The 20525-nt window shown below is 42.4% G+C and overlaps 1 protein-coding gene across 7 annotated transcripts in view; it reads right to left on the bottom strand.

Annotated features, from left to right (window-relative positions):
* Positions 1 to 11737: 11737 nt before the first annotated feature.
* RASSF8 (Ras association domain family member 8) overlaps positions 11738 to 20525 on the bottom strand; it is a 90564-nt gene continuing 81776 nt past the window's right edge. For all 7 annotated transcript variants that reach the window (XM_071816086.1, XM_065845520.2, XM_071816088.1 and 4 more), the window contains 2 exons: positions 17195 to 17339; positions 11738 to 16068 (listed from right to left, as the gene is read on the bottom strand). In XM_071816086.1, coding sequence (XP_071672187.1) covers positions 15947 to 16068; positions 17195 to 17339 — 267 coding nt within the window. In that variant the 3' untranslated portion in view covers positions 11738 to 15946. The remainder of the gene's footprint in view (positions 16069 to 17194; positions 17340 to 20525) is intronic.

Raw genomic sequence — 20525 nt, 5'->3', positions numbered from 1 at the left:
AAATGTCACCCTGGTTTCCTCAGTAAGAGACTGCTTAATTATTCTGTGCGAACTAGGACAAGAGCCACAATAAAGACAGTACACACATCTCTGTGAAGAGCTTTTGGCCAGGGCCTTCTTACAGGGAGTGGGAGTTGCAGAGGCGAACCTCCTTGGAGGAAGAATCACCTACTGAGAAAGAGATGTTGTAGTTCCCAAACTACTATTTAAATGCAGGGTTGCAGCTTTTTGTGTGAGGAGCGGTGCCCTCTGTTGTTCTAGAGGGAAGCTGCTATGAGTTAGGGGACTGAAAGCATTAACATGAGATTGGTTTGTTTTTTCCAGTACAGCAAACTCTGAGTGCACTACAATGGGGACTCCGGTTTCCAGAGTGAGATCAGGAAGGAGGTACCTGTAGAAGGGTAGGTATAAACATGAGTAGGAAAAAACTATTTAATATTAGACTGCTTAAAAAATAGAAAAGGTATGACGAGTAGGCAAGAACTGCTTATTATAGGTGCTACCAAGGTAACTGAAGAGTACCAGAAAGTGTGTGGGCAAGGATCAGAGTTAAGGCTGCCTGGGCATCCTTCAACATCTCCTGCTATCTGAGGGACAGGGAGTTATCATGGCCTAACAAGCTGCCATCATTAGATAATCCTTGTGGGCACTCCTAGTCCATCTGCAAAGAAAAATGTGATTGTGTAACCCCAGGCTGTATGTGTTCCTGCCCCTTGGCATAACAGAGAGAATTTTATGTTTGGTTTGCAGTTTGTTCTACAGACCAGCAGAATAAGAAGGTAAAGGTATATCCACCTGTCTGCAAAACGTGAAGTGGTTTTGCAAAATGCCTGACACAACTGGTCATAGTGCCAATTCTAGTGTTGTAAATTACAAAGTAAGTACAGTTACTTAAAATGACCTTTGAGAGTAATCTCTGTGCCATGGCCCAGGAGCCATCTATGGGAAGCGTGCTCCCATCACTGTCCTGCCAGGCCCAGAAGGTATTTCCAGGAGTCCAGCTGTTTGCTGTGGTTGCTGAACATGCTGAGTCTGCAATAACCGTTTTTAAAAGTACACAGTAGTGTTGTGGGGTTGCTTGAGTTTAGTAACCCCAGGGCAATACATTCAAAGGGGTAGAGGGCAATTCAGATGCCTGTCGAAGTCAATGAGAAGATACCGCATGTCCCTTCACAGATTGGTTCAGGGAATGGTTGGGGCTGGAAGTGACCTCTGGAGATCATTTTGTTTTGCTCAGAGATCACCTGCACCTTCTTCAGGAACAAAGCTGCCTGGTCTGGAACGGCACTGTGGTAGAGTTAGCCTAGCATTTTCCCTAGTGGGTACAGTCAAATAATTTGTATTTGTACAAGCCTGTAAAGAGGGATCTTCTCCCTTTCCTCAGATGTTCCCAGTGAGTCCATGTGACAGTGCCTTTGAGATGCACACTTGCCCCTTTGACTAAAGGCACCTCTGCATTACAGGAGAGTCTCAAGCTTCTGGCTGGACCAGAAGGAGCAGAGAGGCAGTTTTGAACCACTTCTTCATGGCTGCATGCTGCACAACTGCATGCTGCACAAGAACCCTTTTGATCTATGCCTGTTGTCAGTACCATGAGATAGCTGGAACTGCAACTCAGCCGTGCAGCAGTGAATCGTAGCAGGAACACCACTGCGAAATGGCAACTTCTTTGCATGTACAGTTTCAAACCACTGTAGTTTCGTGGGTGGCTTCAAATCTAAATATAATCACAGTTTGCTCTTTCTAGTTTTGGTGCACAGCTTTACTAGCAAAACAGGTAATTTGTGGGTGCTGACAAGAGAAGCAATAAGCTAAGTACTATTACCTGAAAAAGAAATCAGAACAGAGTCAAATTTTAACCCCAAACACAACTACCCCAGAATTGCATTGCTCAGATGAAGTCCCTCTTACTAATACCCCATAGTTACCTTTTCACCTTCTGGCTTTAATCAGACATGGAAGAAGTGAAATGCAGTGAGCCCATCTGCTGCGCATCAGAGAGTGTGTGCATTTATTTCTATAGCCACAATGAGATGGAGCAATGCCAGGAAATTTTCCCTTATTCTTAGTTCAGGCTCTAAGAATGTTTTGCATCCCAAAGGTGAAAAACTGATGGAGGTAACTGGGGTCTTGATGGTCTGAATGACAAGAAAACACAAACCTGACCCTTTATCATAGAATAGCTTAATGTTGTTGTTAATTTTGACTTCCCCACTTTGCAGTCCCTGATAAAAATCTTAAAACAAATGGGCTTAATTCTACAAGGAACTGAACTCCTGCAGATGCTGAAGCCACAGTGCTAAAATCAATGCTAGATGAGAACATTCATTTTGCAGAGTAAAGCTTTAAGTTTAAAACAGGCTAATTAGATCTCAAAGGTAAAAGCTTTATTGTTCAAACCTAGTGCAATGCTTGCAAAATGAAAGATTAAGAGTAACTTCTTTTGAAGTGCTTAGATTGTTTATTTTGGAAGGGAGATAAGTCCTCTGCTATCAGGAAGAGGTTTAAGCTTTGGCTGAAGGGTTAGGGAAAGCTTCCCATCCAAGAAGGTTATTTTGGTAACTCCAGACCAGGGTGCTGTTTACTATTGAGCTGCCTGTGCCCATTCAGCTCTTGTTATGGATCTAGAGGCTGAATGCTAGGCCAGCTGGCCCTCCAACCTCACTGAACCATAGTTGGACAACTCTGTATTTCCGTGTGATCAGAAGAGACTTTTCAGTGGAAGATCCATATATAAATGTGGGTACACAGAGATGAAGGGCAGATACTCATTCTGTTATGGCCCTATTGAAACTTGATTAGTTTCCCAAGCAGACAAAAGGGATAATGATATTTAATGACTGCACTACACACACATATATGTGTGTGCATATATGAAAAATGTATATGCTTGAGATCACTGTTATTCAATGATAATAACATAAGAAGATAGATTTTATTTCTTGGGAATGTTAGGGTGTGTTCCAATGAACAAAGACACATTAAACAAGTAATTTCACTGGGCAGTCATGCTTCTCAGGCTACTGAGCCCGGTTTTGTGGTTGCTTACAGCACCCAAAGTATGTGCTTGTCCTGTGTGACTGCACACCTGGCACATGACAAGGCCAGTTTTCTTACCAAAGGTGAGACGTGTTCCTAGAAGCAGGTGCTTCCTGCTGTATGGTTCCTCAGATCACCATGGTCAAAGGTAGCAGCAAGAACTTTATTGAGTAGGACATGAGATAAAATGCCCCACAACAAATTATTAATTGCCTTGTCAAATGTCGGCAGCTGCACAAATTATTACCTAGATGAGTTCAGATGGCAACACCTTAAAATGATCTTTAGTCTCAAAACTGAGTGGTAGGCTGAATCTCTGTGGTCAGGCATGTTGAAGGGTGCTCATTCTTTGCAGGTCTCCAGAGTAAGTGCAATTGAGTTGTTTGTTAGTTAATTAACTTTATTTGGAACATGTAGAAAACATTTTGGAATCAGAAAATGACCAAAAAAAGGCACCCTCTTACAGTGCTAACTTGCGCGCTTTCTGTCTTCAGCCCCTAGTAGCAAAGGGCACTTAGGTATCTACAGACAACTGTGAAATGGCAGCCTGTCATGGTCGATTACTACTTGCACACACATTGTTAGACCATCAGACTTGTGGAAACACTGGAACATTTAGGACCACCAAGCAAATCTCAGCCTGCTCAGTCAATTGTTTCTATTGATTAAGTACAGCACACTCCCAAGTAGCACTTGCAAAAGGATTTAGGCTGCCTCTTGAAATAGTATCACTTTGCAAGAAGAGTAGAGTTGAGCAAAAGTTGAAATGAAAGGTTTTTATTCCTCTACCTGCCACTTTCCTTTTTACTCCTTTAGAAAAAGTAATTAATTTAAAGCTAAACAAGAATTCACCTTCAGAAACCTCCAGCTTCCCTCAGCACACCTGCATCTTGCTCTCTAACATAAAACTAACTTAGAGTGACTTCTTGTCTTCCTCTTGGTACCATATAAAAATATGCTGTATTGTAACAGTATCTAGATGGCACAGCCAAGACCAGGACCACATTGTGCTAAGCACTATTTGCCAAACAAATAGGAAATAAGATGCGGTTCCCCACGGGGCTTACGGTATATATAGACAAAGTCAAAGGGGGCGAGGTGGTATTATCTCAAGCTTACAGCTGAGGGACAGATTATAGTAGCTTCCCCAAGGTGACACACAGGAAATCTGTGGCAGAACTGGGAAATGAAACAAGAGCTTCCCAGGCACAGGCAAACATGCCAGGCATAGACTAGTCTCTGAAATGGAATGTTTCAACCACCATTTGTTCAGTTTTCAGAAAGCTACTAGGCCTGAGCCCTCCTCACAGAGACTGTGGGAGCTGCATCATTTGTGCGTCAGCTGCACACATGCTGTGACTAGGACATGCTTTTTCATGAGTATTATTGTGTTCTTTCTGAAAGAGATTATTTAAATGGAATTATGCATATTTTATGTGATTATCACATGCTATATATGCCCAGAAAATCTGCTTTTCAGCTAGCTGAGTGGCTATGCTGCTTCAGCATGTCAGCATGTGTTGCTGCCCTCTTGCGTAGACCTTGTAATTGCAGTGTTGTGACAGAGTTGAGGTGACAAGATTATCTGGTGCCCTGCATCTAGTGTAACATTTCACCCGAGCTGTACAGCTAGTGGACATTGTTACCTTTCTCATTTAGCCGCTGACTTGTCCATGCTTGTTTTGTCGCAGTCTCAGTAACCATGATGCAGATTTGTTAGGTTAAGAGAACAAATAACACAACTTTGTAGCAAAAACCCGTAGTTAAAGGTTGGCTGATGTTCTCAAGTTTCCCTTCATCTTTCCAGAAGGGGCAGTGCTACCTCATTGGTCAAAGTTCACCTCAGGTTGATTTTGACTCCTAAAGTCAAACCATCTTTTCTGGGCACATAACATTTAATGAAAAATAGTTTGGTACACCTGATAAAAGGGTGTCCTGATTTCGGCTGGAATAGAAACTTGGTGGGATGGATCTCATGACTGGAGAGTGGTAATCAGTGACTACAGGCTGTTCAGAAGGGACAGGCAAGGAAGGGTGGAGGGGTTGCCCTCTACATCAAGAGATGAATAGAGCATGAAGAGCTGTCTCTGAGGAATAGCCATGAGCAGGTTGAATGCGTATGGGTAAGGATTAGAGACCAAGGCAACAAAGGAAACCTTGTCATTGATGTCTACTGCAGGACGCCCAATCAGAGAGAGACTGTTGATGGAGTAATCTTAGTCCAGCTACAGGAGGCATCTTGCTTGCAGGCTCTTGTTCTGCTGGGGAACTTCAACCACACTGACATCTGCTGGAAAGAGCATGGTGAGCTGTAGGCAATCCAGGAGGCTCCTGTGGTGCATTGAGCATAACGTCCTGAGCCAAGTAATAGACAGGCCTACCAAGGGAGATGCAATACTGGACCTGATGGTCACCAATGCAAGTTAGCTAATTGGTGACATCAAGATTGGAAGCAGCCTGGGCTGCAGTAATTACACACTTGTGGAGTTTGCAGTCCTGAGGGATGTGGGACAGGCAAAGAGTAAAGTCAGGATCCTCAATTTTGGGAAAGACAACTTCCAGTTCTTCAAGGAACAGAGCTGCAGATCTTTAAGGTTGCTTTCCACAGAGCAGAAGAGCTCCCAATTCCCAGGTGTCAGAAATCAGGTAAGGAAGGCAAGAGGCTGGCATGGCTGAGTTGAGACCTGCTGGTCAAACTAAAGGACAAGAAGGAAATGCACAGGCAGTGGAAACAGGGACAGGTATCCTGGGAAGGATACAGGGACACTGCTCAGTTGTGCAGAGATGGGGTCAGGAAGGCCAAGGCACTGGTTGAGCTGAACTTGTTGAGGGATACAAAGAATAGCAAGAAGGGATTCTACAGGTATGTCAACCAGAAAAGGAAGATCAAAGGAAGTGTAACCCCCCCCGATGAACATGACTGGCAAACTGGTAACAATGGACAAGTAGAAGGCTGAGGTACTCAACAACATCTTTGCCTCAGCCTTCACTGGCAAGCTCTCTTCCCACACCTCTCGAGTGGAGGAACTGCAAGATGGGGACTGGGGGAGCAAAGTCCCTCCTACTGTAAGGGAAGATGAAGTTCATGACCACTTGAGAAACCTCAACATGCCTAAGTCTATAGGATCTGATGAGATGCATCCCAGAGTCCTGAGGGAATTGGCTGATGTAGTTGCCAAGCTACTCTCCATGGTATTTGAGAAGTCACAGCAGTCAGGGGAAGTCCCTGGTGACTGGATAAAAGGAAACATTGCAACCCTTTTTAAAAAGGGTAGAAAGGAGAACCCCAGGAACTACTGACCTGTCAGCCTCACCTCTGTGCCTGGGAAGATCATGGAACAGATCCTCCTAGAAGCTGTGCTAAGGCACATGGAGGACAGGTAGATGATTCAAGACAGCCAGCAATAGCTTCACCAAGGGCAAGTCCTGCTTGACCAACCTAGTGGCCTTCAATGATGGTGTAACCACATCAGTGGACAAAGGAAGGGGTATGGATATCATCTATCTGGACTACTGCAAAGCCTTTGACATGGTCTCCCACAACAACTTCCTAAATTGGAGAGGTATGGACTCAATGGGTGGATTGTTTGAGCGATGAGGAACTGGCTGTGTGGTTGCATATAGAGGGTGAAGGTCAATGTCACAGTGTCTGAATGGACACCGGTGACAAGTGGGACCCTCAGGAGTCCATACTGGGACCAGTAATATTTAATATCTCCATTAGTGACATAGTGGGATTGACTGCACCCTCAGCAAGTTTGCAGGTGACACCAAGCTGAGTGGTGCAGTTGAAACGCCTGAGGGATGGGATGCCATCCAGAGGGTCCTGGACAAACTCGAGAAGTGGGCCCATGCAAACTTTATGAGGTTTGACAAAGCCAAGTGCAAGGTCCTGTACCTGGGCCGGGGCAACCCCCGGTATTAATACACGCTGGGGGATGATGGGATTGAGAGCAGCCCTGCAGAGGACTTGGGGTACTGGTGGATGAAAGATTGGACATGAGGCGGCAATGTGCGCTTGCAGCCCAGAAGGCAAATCGTATCTTGGGCTGCATCAAAGGGAGCATGGCCAGCAGGTCAGTGGAGCACTCTGGTGAAACTGCACCTGGAGTCCTGTGTCCAGCTCTGGAGCCCTCAGCACAGGAAATATATAGACCTGTTAGAGAAGGGCAAGAAGAGGGACACAAAAATGATCTAGAGGGCTGGAATATCCTCCTATGAGAACAAGCTGAGAGAGTTGTGGTTGTTCAGCCTGGAGAAGGCTCTGGGGAGACCTTGCAGCCTTTCAGTACTTAAAAAGGGTCTATAAGATAGAGACAGACTTCCCTGGAGGCATTTCAGGCCAGGCTGGACAGGGCTCTGAGCAACCTGATCTAGTTAGAGATGTCCCTGCTTGTTGCAGGGGATTGGACTACATGAGCTTTGAAGGTCCCTTCCAACCCAAACTGTTCTATGATTCTATAATTTTCTTCCTAGTAGCTGCTATAGTGCTGTGTTTTAGGTTCAGTATGAGAAGAATGTTGATAACACGCTGATGTTTTAGTTGTTGCTAAGCAGTCAAGGGCTTCTCAGCTTCTCATGTCCTGCCAGTGAGAGGGCGAGAGATGTCCAAGAAGCTGGGAGGGGGCACAGCCAGGACAGCTGACCCAAACTGGCCAAAGGAATATTCCATACAGCATGACATCATGCTCAGTATATAAACTAGGGAAAAGTTAGCAGGGGCGCTACTGCTCAGGAACTGGCTGGGCACTGGTCGTTAGGTGGTGAGCAATGGCATTGTGCATCACTTGTTTTGTATAATTTTTTTTATTATTTTATTTCAATTATTAAACTGTCCTTATTTCAACCCATGAGTTTTCTCACTTTTCTGATTCCCTCCCCTACCCCACTGAGGGGCAGGGAGTGAGTAAATAGCTGTGGTTTGGTTGTTGGCTGGAGTTAAACCATGACAAAGAGATGTGCTGTTGCAGGTTGTGACAGTAATATATGAGAAGCTTCATAGGCAACAACAAAGACATTCCAGTTATTCTCACTTAAAGGCTGGCCTGAATTTTATCTTAGCAACAGCTACTGCTGGTACCCAGTGATACCATGTCAATGGTGCTAAAGCTGGATTATTCCTTTCACTGCCCATCACCTGGGTAGTGAAAGGGCCTTCAGGGCAAATCTGAGTCAGGTTAAAGGTGTTCTGCATCCTCCTCCTCTCCTCCGCTGCCCCTTTTGTTTTTTGTTTTGACCAGAAGCCCTCCTTTTTAAAGTATCTAGGCAGGTAATTGTTGGTACTCATTTGTGTTTCATCGGATAAGGCTTCTCTCTAAGTGGACTTTGCATAAGCCCAACTGAAGGTCTTCTGAATATTTTTCTTCAAGCTTTTGCTCACTAAAAAAGAAATCATATGAAGCTTTCCACCTTGACCCAGGATTGAATATTAGGTCTTTTGTATTGCATTTTCTCACTAAGTCTTCCAATTACTTATTGCCTTCCTCCTTCTGCAGAGGGGTAAAGCAGACAAAACGTGTACCTGAAACAACAGGCACAAAACAGTATATGCACAGAAAGGGAAAACTATAGCTTAAACAATAGCATCATTGTTTTGCAGGAACAGTGTACATGAAAACATGCTATTGGAGAAGAAGCCAATACATAGGTAATTAATTCATTACACTGTGAGACAGGGGCATGGGGCATAGTTCATGACTGTTGCAGGCCAAATGTGTGTTACTGTACAGGTAACAACTGTCCTGTTGATTTGACTTCATGTTGTTTTCATAATTCTGCTTGTCCTTGATATACCTGTGACTCAGAGGACTAGAAACTGAAATCAAAGTCTCATACACTTAACCCATGCAGACCAAAGCAAATACTGGAAACTAACACCCAACTGCCAGCTGAAGACCTATTCTGCTGTAGCTGTATTTCACCTCCTTCAGCTTCTAGATGACTGAACAAAAATGTGTGATGACACTATGATGACACTCTCTCTGCCAGAGATTGCAGAGATCCCTGCGGCCTTTCCATAGCCAGGGATTCAGATCAGAAAAGCTTCTCCAGAAATAAAACTCCAGTTTGCATGAGGGACAGACGTCTGTCTTAGCCATGAATCAGTGCAGAGCACATACACATTCACAGGAGAGAACACCAGGGCTGTCTATATGACAGAAAGGAGGTTTCTTGCCTGAAGGAGGCACAGACTGACTCACCACAAGTGGCATGAGGACACTGGCAGGGTCCGAGTTAATTGAGCAACCTCACCACCTGTCTGATCAAGTTTATTGTCTCTGTTTGCATCAAGTTACTTGTTGCACTAGCATGTGCCAAAGGGGCTCTTTTCAAGCCACTCATCAGAGAGCAGCTCACATTTATCAGCCCCAGAGCTTGCTGACATGACAGCACATGAACAGGGAACTCACTGCAAAGAATGGGAAAAATACACTGTATCCCCACCTGGAAAAAGAGAACAAAACAGACCCGTTGAGATTGTCTCTATGCAACATTTCTGGAGAAAGCTAATGATGAAACAGTGGCTGACCTAGAAAATACTTGCTCATTAATACTAGCTACAATGCAAAATGTAGCAAATATATTATTTTCAAGAAAGGCAATAATGGGGACCATTGCTCATTGTACCCTATGTCAGACACTAAACAACTTAGTTGAAACAATCATTAAAAATTAGGATTATAAAGAAATACCACCTAGCTGACAAAGATGTGACAGGCAGAACCCAGTAGAGCTTCTAAATGAAACGGACCATTGATCTCGTCTGGTTTTGCAACTCATTAGAGGTCCAGTTACACTGAGCTAGTGAGTGCTGCAGCAGCCACACACAAATATACCACTTTATTCTTTAAAGGCAAAGCAACAGATCAGAACCATTAGCTGTACCCCAGGCCCTACTAAGCATGCTGGGAAACCTTAGTTACCACAAACCCCAGCCAGCTGACTCGCACAGAAGCAGAAAAGGGGACCTTCAGGGAGCAGAGTCCTGCCAATATGAACCCCAGATGCTAGGTTTCAGCACAGCTCGTGACATTCTTTGTCTTATTGCCAGTCAACAGTGCTACTACTGTTAGCTCATTTCTCCCCACATCTAATGAGATCAGGCTCCAGGTGGCTTAGGAAAAAACATTTGTTGGGATACTAGACTAAGGACTGCATTTGGATGGCTAAAATCAGAAGTCCTCAGCTGTAGCAAGTTCTCTGTCTTGATTAGCTCAAATGATTTCAAGCAATCTTCACAGGCACTCCAGTCTTCAGCACAAGGACTAAACCTGAACTGGGTCTTCAGTGTCTTGTTCAAAGCTTAATTCCTTCCTGCCCCAAAAGCATCTGTGCACCTCTCATTTGTTGTGTGAAGATGCTGTACCTTCCTCTTCCCGATCATCTCCAAACAAACCTCTGCCTCTTTGCTTTAAGTTATACTTGCTTGTAACTTTACCAGTCACTTAAGTCAGCAGTCGCTGACCAATTCTATCTTTTCAGGATTAATATTAATCTCAGTGACAGTTCCTTAGTTGAAAACGAGCTGCTCCAATCTTATAGTTTCTGGGCTGTATTTGATTAAAATGCAGCAGGTGCACACTTTATGGTAGAGGACCTCTCTTGTCTTCCAGAGAGTCCCCACACCAACCAGTTGTACGTACCACACCTCCAAATAAATGGCCATTTAGGGGAGTTCATTTTGTCCTAATGCTCGACAGATGGTCATTTTAGGACAAAAAAAAAAAAAAAAAAAAAAAATCATCGAACTCTAGACACACCAAGTGTTACCTTGGCCTGCTTTTCAGGCTAAGTCTTCTTTCACTGACAGTTCCAGTAGCTGTATCACAAGATGTGCGCGAGATGTACACTGCAATTCCAGCAAACCATGAACTGTAAAGACCCAAAGTTTCAGAGGGGAATTTATTGTATGGGAGCATATCCAATATCTTTTGTCAACCATTCATGAGAATAATAAAAAATAGAAGCTTTTTAAATGACAAAAATATAGTTACATATAATACAGATTTTCATCTTGCATTGAAGCAGAGCAGGAATAAAAGGATCACTCGTGTTTTCACAGTTAGTTTGTGTTGCTTCTCTAGGTTAAAGCATCAGCAACTCAAATCTTCCAGTCAGAACCCCTCGTTAGTAGTTTCATGGGGTGATCATGAGGTTGAACATTCTCTGCATTTTGTACCCTTTACAAATAGAGCAGGCATGCTTGATCCATCCCAGAACTACTCAGATTTTCAGAGGTAGCAGCTACGCTTGAAACAAGGCATCCTTGCTGCAACTGAAAAATTTTTGTATCAGAACATGCTTTCAGGCCCAATTCAGAAACACATCTATGGAATACTCAAGAATGTGCTTAAATCCCAGTTGGCTCAAAGGGCTCTGAGTTGATCCCTCATGACCACCTCAGCTTTTCTTGCCCCTCGCAAGCACAGCACACTGGCACGATGCACTAACCAGCATTTGACTGCATGTGTAACTTGCTTGCAAGACCACAAAAGATTTGAACATTCTTCAGCACTCCATTTACTTGAGACCTAAACGCATTCGCTGCATGCACAATTTACATATATACTGCCAATTCCCCCAACCCTCCCCACAATATTATTGCAATAATTCTTTGCTGGTATAACAGTTTATATACCAAGTTTCACTTATTTAGTTTTCTATAAACATAGAAAAAAAACACCTGAAGAGAGCTAGAACAGCTTTCAATCAGTCGCTATATTGGCATTGAAAGCTTTATTTTGAAAACTTGAAGCAGCAATACTGAATAAATAGACAGAATGATTGTTTTGTCATCTCCATACAACTGATGGCCTTCATCCAAAACATTAAAATACTGTAGCAAATAGAATAAACATGCATGTTTCAATGTTCTTAAAAAAAAGTGTAATATAAAAGTAACACTTTGACACTTACTTTAATACAGTACAGACCAGTAGAGACTATTTTCTGGAAAAAAAAATCTGAATACGATTTTGTTATTTACATGGATCATTAAGGCCCAATTCACTCAAGTTAATGCACATCAGGAATTTATATGCTTCAAGATAACTCACTAAAAAGTACAAGATCAATTTGTTTGCTCGAACTTATATGATCCCAGTTCACTAAAATAATGCAATACTCTTCATGCTAAAAACAAGGCAATTATTGCCCCAAGATAAGATATTTATTTCACTAAAGGGTCTTTTCCGTCTTACCTCACAATGACAGCATGTTTGCATATTGCTAATGCTAGTGGTAGTTCTCTCCTTCCAGAGTTTCCTTCCAACTTGCTAGGACTTAGAAAAGCAAGTCATTTCCAAGCTCACATACCATTTCCAGAAGCAATTCAGGCACTTGGGAACCTAAGTCCCACAGAAAGATAACAGGAGGCAGGTTCCTGGATGACTTTTCAGAGTGGGACTTGGGTTTCTCCCTTGCTCGGGCATTCAGAATGTTCACCTTGGCCTTAACCTACTGGCTTTTCAAACAGTCACCCCACTCCCTCCCTTTTCCCCACACAACATAGCATCACCAGCAAAAATAAACTGTATCCTCATGGATGAGAGAGGTAACACAGTTGATGTCTATTAGTAATAAATTACAGGAGTTTTCCATATAAATTCCCTGTGCACTGGAAAATAGTGCTTGTGTATTCAACTATTTAACACGAGCAAAAAAACCCATTTTTTTCATGCTGACCAGTAAATAATATGGCACTTGTTAAAACTAATATGTGTAGCTTCCTTTATGCTAATGCCCCATAAGGAGGTTTGAAACACTTCTGAAAAGGAATTTTTCTACATTTGTAAAAAAAAGAGTGAGGTTCTGCAGTTGATTAGAAGCAAAACTCCTAATGCCATAACATAAGGAATTTTTGTAACTGTAATACATTGTTCAAGTCACATTTAATGCAAGGGCATGCCATTTCTTTTTGGTTTATTTACAGAGAGGGTGAAAATGCTACAGAACTTTAACCAAGTGAAATTCAATATGCAAGAGGAGTATGGTTGGGGCAGGGGAATTTGTCAGCGTCTCACAAGTGACAGGTTTGGATACTAAAGCCTCTCCTTTGCCACAACAGTGGCTAAAACTGTAAATGTTTTTCAGATCATCTTGCCACATGTATTAAAGCCCTGACAAGGAGGGTCCACTCAGTGCTGATGCAGTGGCTGCTCCTGAGCCAGCTCCAGGCTGACCCCTCTGTCAAACAGCTGCTGCAATCAGCAGATACTATTTTGTAACTTAAATGACAAATTCCTTCCTTGATTCTATTACAAAGCCATAACTCAAGCCCTCCAAAGCTGCTCTTTCTCATCCGTTTAATCCTATTTCTCCTCCCTCCACCTTAAATAACCTGGCAGAAAAAGAATGCAATTTTTATGATGCAAGAGTCCAATTCAGCTCAAACTGACATCTGTGGGAAATGGACCAGTCACAAATTATGACAAAAACTTGAACTGGTAAGTATGCTGACCTGCCTTAAATATTTTATCTCAGTACAAGACTGAAATTGCAACAGGCTTTTCCTTGTGTTTCTCCCCACCCCTCTGCAGCATAATTTGGGCCAGACTTTGCAAGGTGCTGAGTGCCTCAGGTCTCTAACATCAAGAGGTGCTAAAGATGCAAGATATCCACTGGAGAGGGCCATTTTATTTCTGTAAATTGAACCCAGAATGTAAGGCATATATGCTCAAGTACCTTGGGACAGATATTGTCCCCAGACTATATATATTTTACACTTTTTGAATATATATATATATATACACACACTTTTTTTTTTTAATACAAAGTTATGGGCACAGTAAACATGAGCATGGAACTGTGATAAACCAACAGTAAAATCTGTGAGCGCTGCAAAGATTCCTCAGGTAGGAACATCTCTTTTTCCAGTTTGCTCACAAGGGAAAAAAAGGCCTGTTAAGCAGTAAAAATTCAGAATCCATTTGGAAAGGGCCTTTATATATTCACAGCCTTATCTGTTGCTGTTAGTCTAAATACAGCAGCATTTTTAGAATATATGATGCCATTAGTAAGTGGAAAGGGAGAACAAAATGCATTAAACACTCAAGAGTCCTTCATCTTGTACTACATCCTACAAAACTTCAATTTGTCAATATGATCAGGAAGGTCCTTTTTTAAAAAAAGAAACTTAAATTAACATTTATCTGCACATCAGTAAATCAACACAAGAGGATGCTAGGAGTTAAGAATTCTTAAGTATTTTCTATGGCAAAAAGCTTGGAGTTACCTTCCAGTGGTAAAATCTTGACCGTCCCAAAGGCATCAGGAGTTCTGGCGTTTTGCCACTGACTGAAGTCCAGGTATTCAGTACTGCAGCAAAAACGCGGTGACCCCCTCTCATGTCAAAGGGCTCTCAAAGGTGGGGATGATAGTATGGAGTTGCTGTTAGAACATGAAATCCAAATGCAACGAGGTAATGCCCATCCCTTCTTCAACTCATCCATGAGGCCAGCCTCCGAATGTGTACAAAGTGTTCCACTGATGCCAGTCACTGTCTCTGCAAACTTGGCATTGACTTTAGCAATCTAGTTTCACTGCCTGTAACAAACATGCTACGTGGTAGGGTCTCACTGTCTCACTTTCTGCAGGGAAGCCATTCTGTCTAATCCTTGCTTAGCTCTGATTGCATTAGAGTGACACCAAGATATGACAATGTTATCTTTTCACATTTTTTGTAAAAATAACTACCAAATGTGTGAATTTCCTGTTTGTAAGCTTTATATTCTGTAAGTGACCAAGCAGCAATACATCTTTTAAAGGGGCTAAAAGTCCGCCATTTAACATCGAGGACCTGGAAGGAAATCCTGGCCCCACTCAAGTCAGTAGAAGCTCTGCTATTGACTTGAGACTCTGCCAGGTTTCTTTCCACCACAAAACTTGAGTGAATTTTGGAAGGCTGGAAGAGAATATATATTTCTTTTAGATTATTCTTCTTCCCCAACAGTAAGATTGACCACAAAACAAGAACACTGTAATGGCTAGTGGAAAAAAATAAAGTACAAAATCACACACAGTGAAAGCCTCCTACTCTCTTTTGGTAAGATATATGAAGACAACTTCTTACATTGTTCTTTTCTTAAAAGGCATATACAATGTGTCAAAATATTTCAAATATACATTCTATATAATAAAATATCATCTAACTAGTGCATCCTCAATCATATGCTGGAAATATTTTTACCAAGCCGAGTTTTAAATTCCATAAATCTTTCAAACACTAGGTGCTTCATTCAAGGCAGATTCAACAGCGAGTGAATCCCACAAGCTCACTTCTCAAGCCTTAAAAGGTAGCAATGACATACTATGACCCACAACAGAAATTAACAGCGTCAGTGGTGAGAAACCATTTCAATGGTTCAGCACTCCACAGGACTCTGCATTGCAAGTTGTTGTACTTGATCAAATGGCAGATGGGTGTACACGCAAATTAAAGTCACCTTGTCAGACTGACATACAGCCATACATGATTATTCACAAGTTAAAAATAAAAATATAAAAGGTCAACATTCACACGTCCATTGATTAAAGGGAATAAATTAAACCTCATTTAAGTTGCATACATGGTTTCCTTCACCCTCAGTCTTTTATTTATGCCTATACATGGAACAATACTTTCCCAAATACTTCTGAAGTAGCAAAAACAAATGAAAGTTTTTGCACTCTAGTTGTGTTGATAGCAAGTTCATCCTTGACAATTATGAATCAGGACAGTTTCTCTGTTTCTTTAGCATCAGTGCACAGGGTATGGCTCCAAGGGGTGTGTTGGAGGAAGAGGAAAAAAATATGTAGGCTTAACCAAAAAAAAAAATTCTTCTTCCATTCACCGTTGGCAGAAAAAAAACCAAAAGCGTATCTTGTCCAGGGTACCTTACTAGGTCCTCTCCAGAAGAGGTATATACTGTCATACATAAATGCCCTCTGGGTTAAAACCAGATGATAGGGGATTCTGTAGAATCCGAAGGTTACTGGGGAGTTGCCTTGATGACCCAGGGCGCTTGAGTGACCCAGACTGAAATGTTGGCTCTGCAAGAGAAAAAGGGCAGTTAGAAAGGTCATCATCAAGGGTGATGTCCATAGAATGCCTCTCCTCTTCCTGCTTAGTGCAGTACAGAAATACTGATACCACATACCACAAAAAACTGAAATGCTTGGCTAGGAAGTTACGAGATCCAAGGTTCCCACTTCCTACTCATTTCAAACCACAAAGATATACCTGCTCAATATAATTACCCTCCCACAAGGAACACACACAGGGATACATGCAATACATTTATCAAGTAATATGCAGAAAGTGGTTGTACCTACACAATTCAAAGCTTCAGCTTCCAGCCCACTTAATCGAGAAGCTTCATACAAGTGCTGACATTTAAGGCCTGGTCGTCTTTTCTTCTCTCCCCACCTCCCTACCCTCCCAATGCCTTTTGGTTAGAAAGATTTCTGAGGGGAATGACAGAACCAGCTAAGGAGAATGCTGAGATAAACAGACCACTTGCAAACAGGGTACCAGATGAAGCACATTCCAGCAGAGGCTGAGCCACAGCAGAGGAGTTTCTGCTTGTGCCACGGTTCTGACACACAGAAGCGCTCCCGTGTTTCTGTCTAGGAAATGCTGGATTCAGATGTGGGCATGCGGAGAATGCACTGATCTCAATTTGCATATGCCATAAGAGCCACCCATGCAGAACTTCTGGATGGCTGGCAGCCTAATTGGATTAGCTCCTCTTTCCATGCAGCTGCTGTCTGGGATTGCTCGAGATCCAGACATTCCTTTTTCTACTCTGACAACACATCCCACCAGAAGGGTAAGAACCCATATGAGCAGCCATGTCAGACATGCAATCAGGTTGCGTGCCAGCTTACATGCCTGCAGCCATGGTGGCCACACTTAAAAGCTGCTAGCCTAATGGGTTACTGATGGGACAAACACATGCATAGGCACAGTGGGAGAGAAGTTATCTACACACTGCACTTTACTTACAGCTTGCTAAGCCCTTGGAATGAAGAGGGGTATTTGCCACATTGCTGTTTTAATATTTTACTAACTTCTTCGCTGACATTCACTTCATGCATGAGTGCTAGCGCTAATGCAGCAGGTAAACGCACTGCCATCCCCTTCTCCCACCCCCCACAGGTATTCTGAGTGCTGCACCTCTCTCGAGCTCCACATGTGGGGCCTCCACCTCAACAGGGTCTGCTGGCAGCACTGTGACCTTCGTTCCCGTTTGCTGGATGAACTGTTGGAGATTGACCTGTCGCAGCTCCTTTGTCAGTTGCTCCAGTTCTTGTTCCCTGTCCTGCGAGGAAACAGAAAACATCTGCTGAGCAGTAGCAAGCAAAAGGCAGCATTTCAAGAACTCTATTTGCAAATGGGCAACTAATGCTTGACTTTTGATGAGAAAGCATCTGACTTCTAAACTCAAATGGAAGAGCTGAAGGTTAAAACACACTCGTAATTTAGAAAGCAAATCAACACTCACTATTACTCATTAGGGGTTACTACTGGTCTCTTTATAATGCTTCTTGGATGACTAGCAGATGGTTCTCACATTACCTGAGAAAAACACATCAACTGAGCATCAGCCTGGCATTAAATCCTAGCTCTGCCAGAAGTGTCCAGCATGACTTGGATATTTCATTTAGTTCTTGTGTTCCTAAAAGGACAATAATACCTTTCTGTTCTTGTTCTTTGCATTTTCTGTTCAGAGTGTAGATTTTTACTGACAGAACTCTCACACTCTGCAAGCATACTGGGTTTTATGCAACGAGGCCCAATCCTGGCTGGTTCACCACCCCTTCATTAGCACAGAAGATGATAACTGAAGATCTTCCTCAACACTGTGTCATTCTCACATGATATACAAAACCTACAGTTCCAAGGGATTAATGACAGTCTCAGACTATAATTATTCCCTGCTGGCTCCCCACATTCAGCTTCATTAGCCGACAGCTGCATGCGGTGCTCTTCCACAGCGAGCATGGGCCCTGTTCGTGGGCATTTCCACACAGTGCATACTGCTACATCTTCATTGTGGCAAGAGATGGAGGTCGGGTCAATGCTCTTTTCCCTAAATATCTCGTGTAAGCAGAATTATCCATGAACTCCAGAGAAGGATTGGGGCAGAATGGTTTTGTGGATCTGTTCTAGGAACGGTCGCAAACAGCAGAGCCCTTCTTCATTTAAAATCTGCAGTAAGGTCACAGCTGAGGCCAAATTTAAGAGTTAGCAAAAAACTTAACACAACTGACCTGATGTCTCAATTAGGACCTTTTCAATGTCCATTGTTTTGTCACTCATGTGTCTGCTTGATCTGTTCAGACAATGCACGTCATGTTGTTTGTCTCAGTTTCTCACGCTAGACTTGTGTTTCCATTCATTTGCTATGAGGTTTCAGAGGAACTGGACCAAGAAACAGAAACCAAGCCATCTCCAAATTTTAAAACAGTTCTACAAAAATATTCTTCTATTTATTTTAGTCCTGTTAGACTCTATAACTGGGCACCTGGGAGACAGGAAATTCTCAACTGTCTTTACTTACTACAATGTTAATTCTGCAGCTCCATATTTTAATGATATTGTAACAAAGTTGCCACTGAAGAGAAATCGGTTAAAAAAAAAAAAAATCACTGAAATACACAGGTTAGCAGAACTAACATAATAAATAACTTATTAACGACATTTCCCAACTTTCACAGGAAAAAAGCAGAAATGCTAACTATCACCCCAAATTTTATTAGTTTAAGCTCTTATTTTTGTACTTCAATGTGAAACTTCAGTGAGAGCTTTTACTTGAAGAAGGGTGGGATAGGAGGTGGGGTGGAGGCGGGGCAGGTAGGGCTTGGAATTTAACATCTTTCTCTAGAAACAGGGAGAGCAAAGAGCGCTGCATCTGATCCTCAACTGAACACAGCATCATCTTGCTGAAAAGTAATTTAACTGGTGTGGCCAGAGAAAACGAATGAAATACAAGAGGCAGGACAAATTACTATAAATTTATCTCATGCTATGAAACATTGCCACCTTCCTGTTCTTATCACTTAAAATTTAGTGAATCAGTATTTTCTTTCCTTCCTTATTGAAAGGTTTATAAAGAAACCCAACTTTTATGGCTTCAAATCGGCGATTCTATGAGTGTTACAAACTTGAAGCATGCAAGAAAATATTTCTCTATTCCTTCCATCCAAAAGTGTGTAACATAACATAAAATTGAGTGTATTTTCTTCTGAACTTCTGGATTAGTGCACCTTTTGGTGTAGAACAAGCTTGGAAGATCTGTATTTAATAGGAACTCACCACAGAAAATGGAACCCTAACCTAAAAAAAAAAAAAAAAGCAAGGAAGATTTTAAACTCAATCATAGACTCAGTAGGTGTTACTAAGGATTGGTAAAATACATACATTTTGCTTTGGAGGAAAATATTACATTTTTTACCCCCCTACATTTAGTAAAAACAGCTTATATTGAAATGGTTTGGGGTGCTCAAGAGTGATGATGCAAAATCCCTTTATATATTCACAGCAGAATCACCTTTACTGCAACTGCAGCATTGTGTAATATAGTAACTGTGAATTCCAGGTATGCGGAGAGAATTGCGACTCAAACTGATGTGCAGTGCCTCTGTCCTATCTTACGTTGCACACTAAAATCCCAGGAGCCACAATCTCTCCTTCACCTCATCCAGCTAGCAGCTGGATTTCCATTTATATTTATTCTTTCCTGCTCTACCAAGTTCCAGGTGATATCATTAACTTTAGCTAGGAAGCAGAGACTGGCTTTTCTTGTGACACATGCTGCAAACACCTGAGGTGGAGAGAAAGCAAAATTCTGAACACCAACGCATCAGGCAGGAAATGGGAGATGCTATTCTTTAAAACAAAGGCTCTATAAGCTAACAGCTGTTTTAGCTCTACATCCATCTATCCATGTGCTGGTTTTGAACTGTTCATCTGAATTCATCTGTGGCAGACAGACCTAGAAAACAATCTGAAGTTTAGCCTCAGAAAAGGCTGCGATAGTGCAAATTTCCATGAAGTTTAATAATATGAGTGACTGAGCTGCCAAGGCCTAGGACCTAAATCCTCAAGATACCTAATGCCAAATCAACAGAGGCTTGAAGACTTAAACTTTTAAAGGCATTAGCCTGAGAGCACTATGGTCCCGTTTAGCATCCAGCAGTACAACAATCCCCCGCCAGTCCTAAATGTGCTCTTGCTCCTCAAGGAGCTATTATTTGTCTGAGGTGCCCAGACCCGCCAGCAGAGCAGCACCTTGCTGGAGCCAGCGAGCTCTCCCTCTCAGCAGGACGAGGCAGTCAGATGTATCACCATGGGGGGCAGCCAGACTGCCCTCTCCTAGTTTGGCTGATATTAGCTCTGGTGTTTCTCTATCATGGACAACTGCGCAGTGAAAATATGCTTCAAGTGATTTCTCAGAGGTCACCAGGCAGTCAGGGAATGGTAGCAAACCAAGCTGTAATTGCTG

Source organism: Patagioenas fasciata, chromosome 1, assembly GCF_037038585.1.
Source record: "Patagioenas fasciata isolate bPatFas1 chromosome 1, bPatFas1.hap1, whole genome shotgun sequence".
NCBI lineage: Eukaryota > Metazoa > Chordata > Aves > Columbiformes > Columbidae > Patagioenas > Patagioenas fasciata.
Note: the sequence above shows the minus strand (reverse complement) of the source record. Positions and strands in the feature narration are given on the sequence as shown.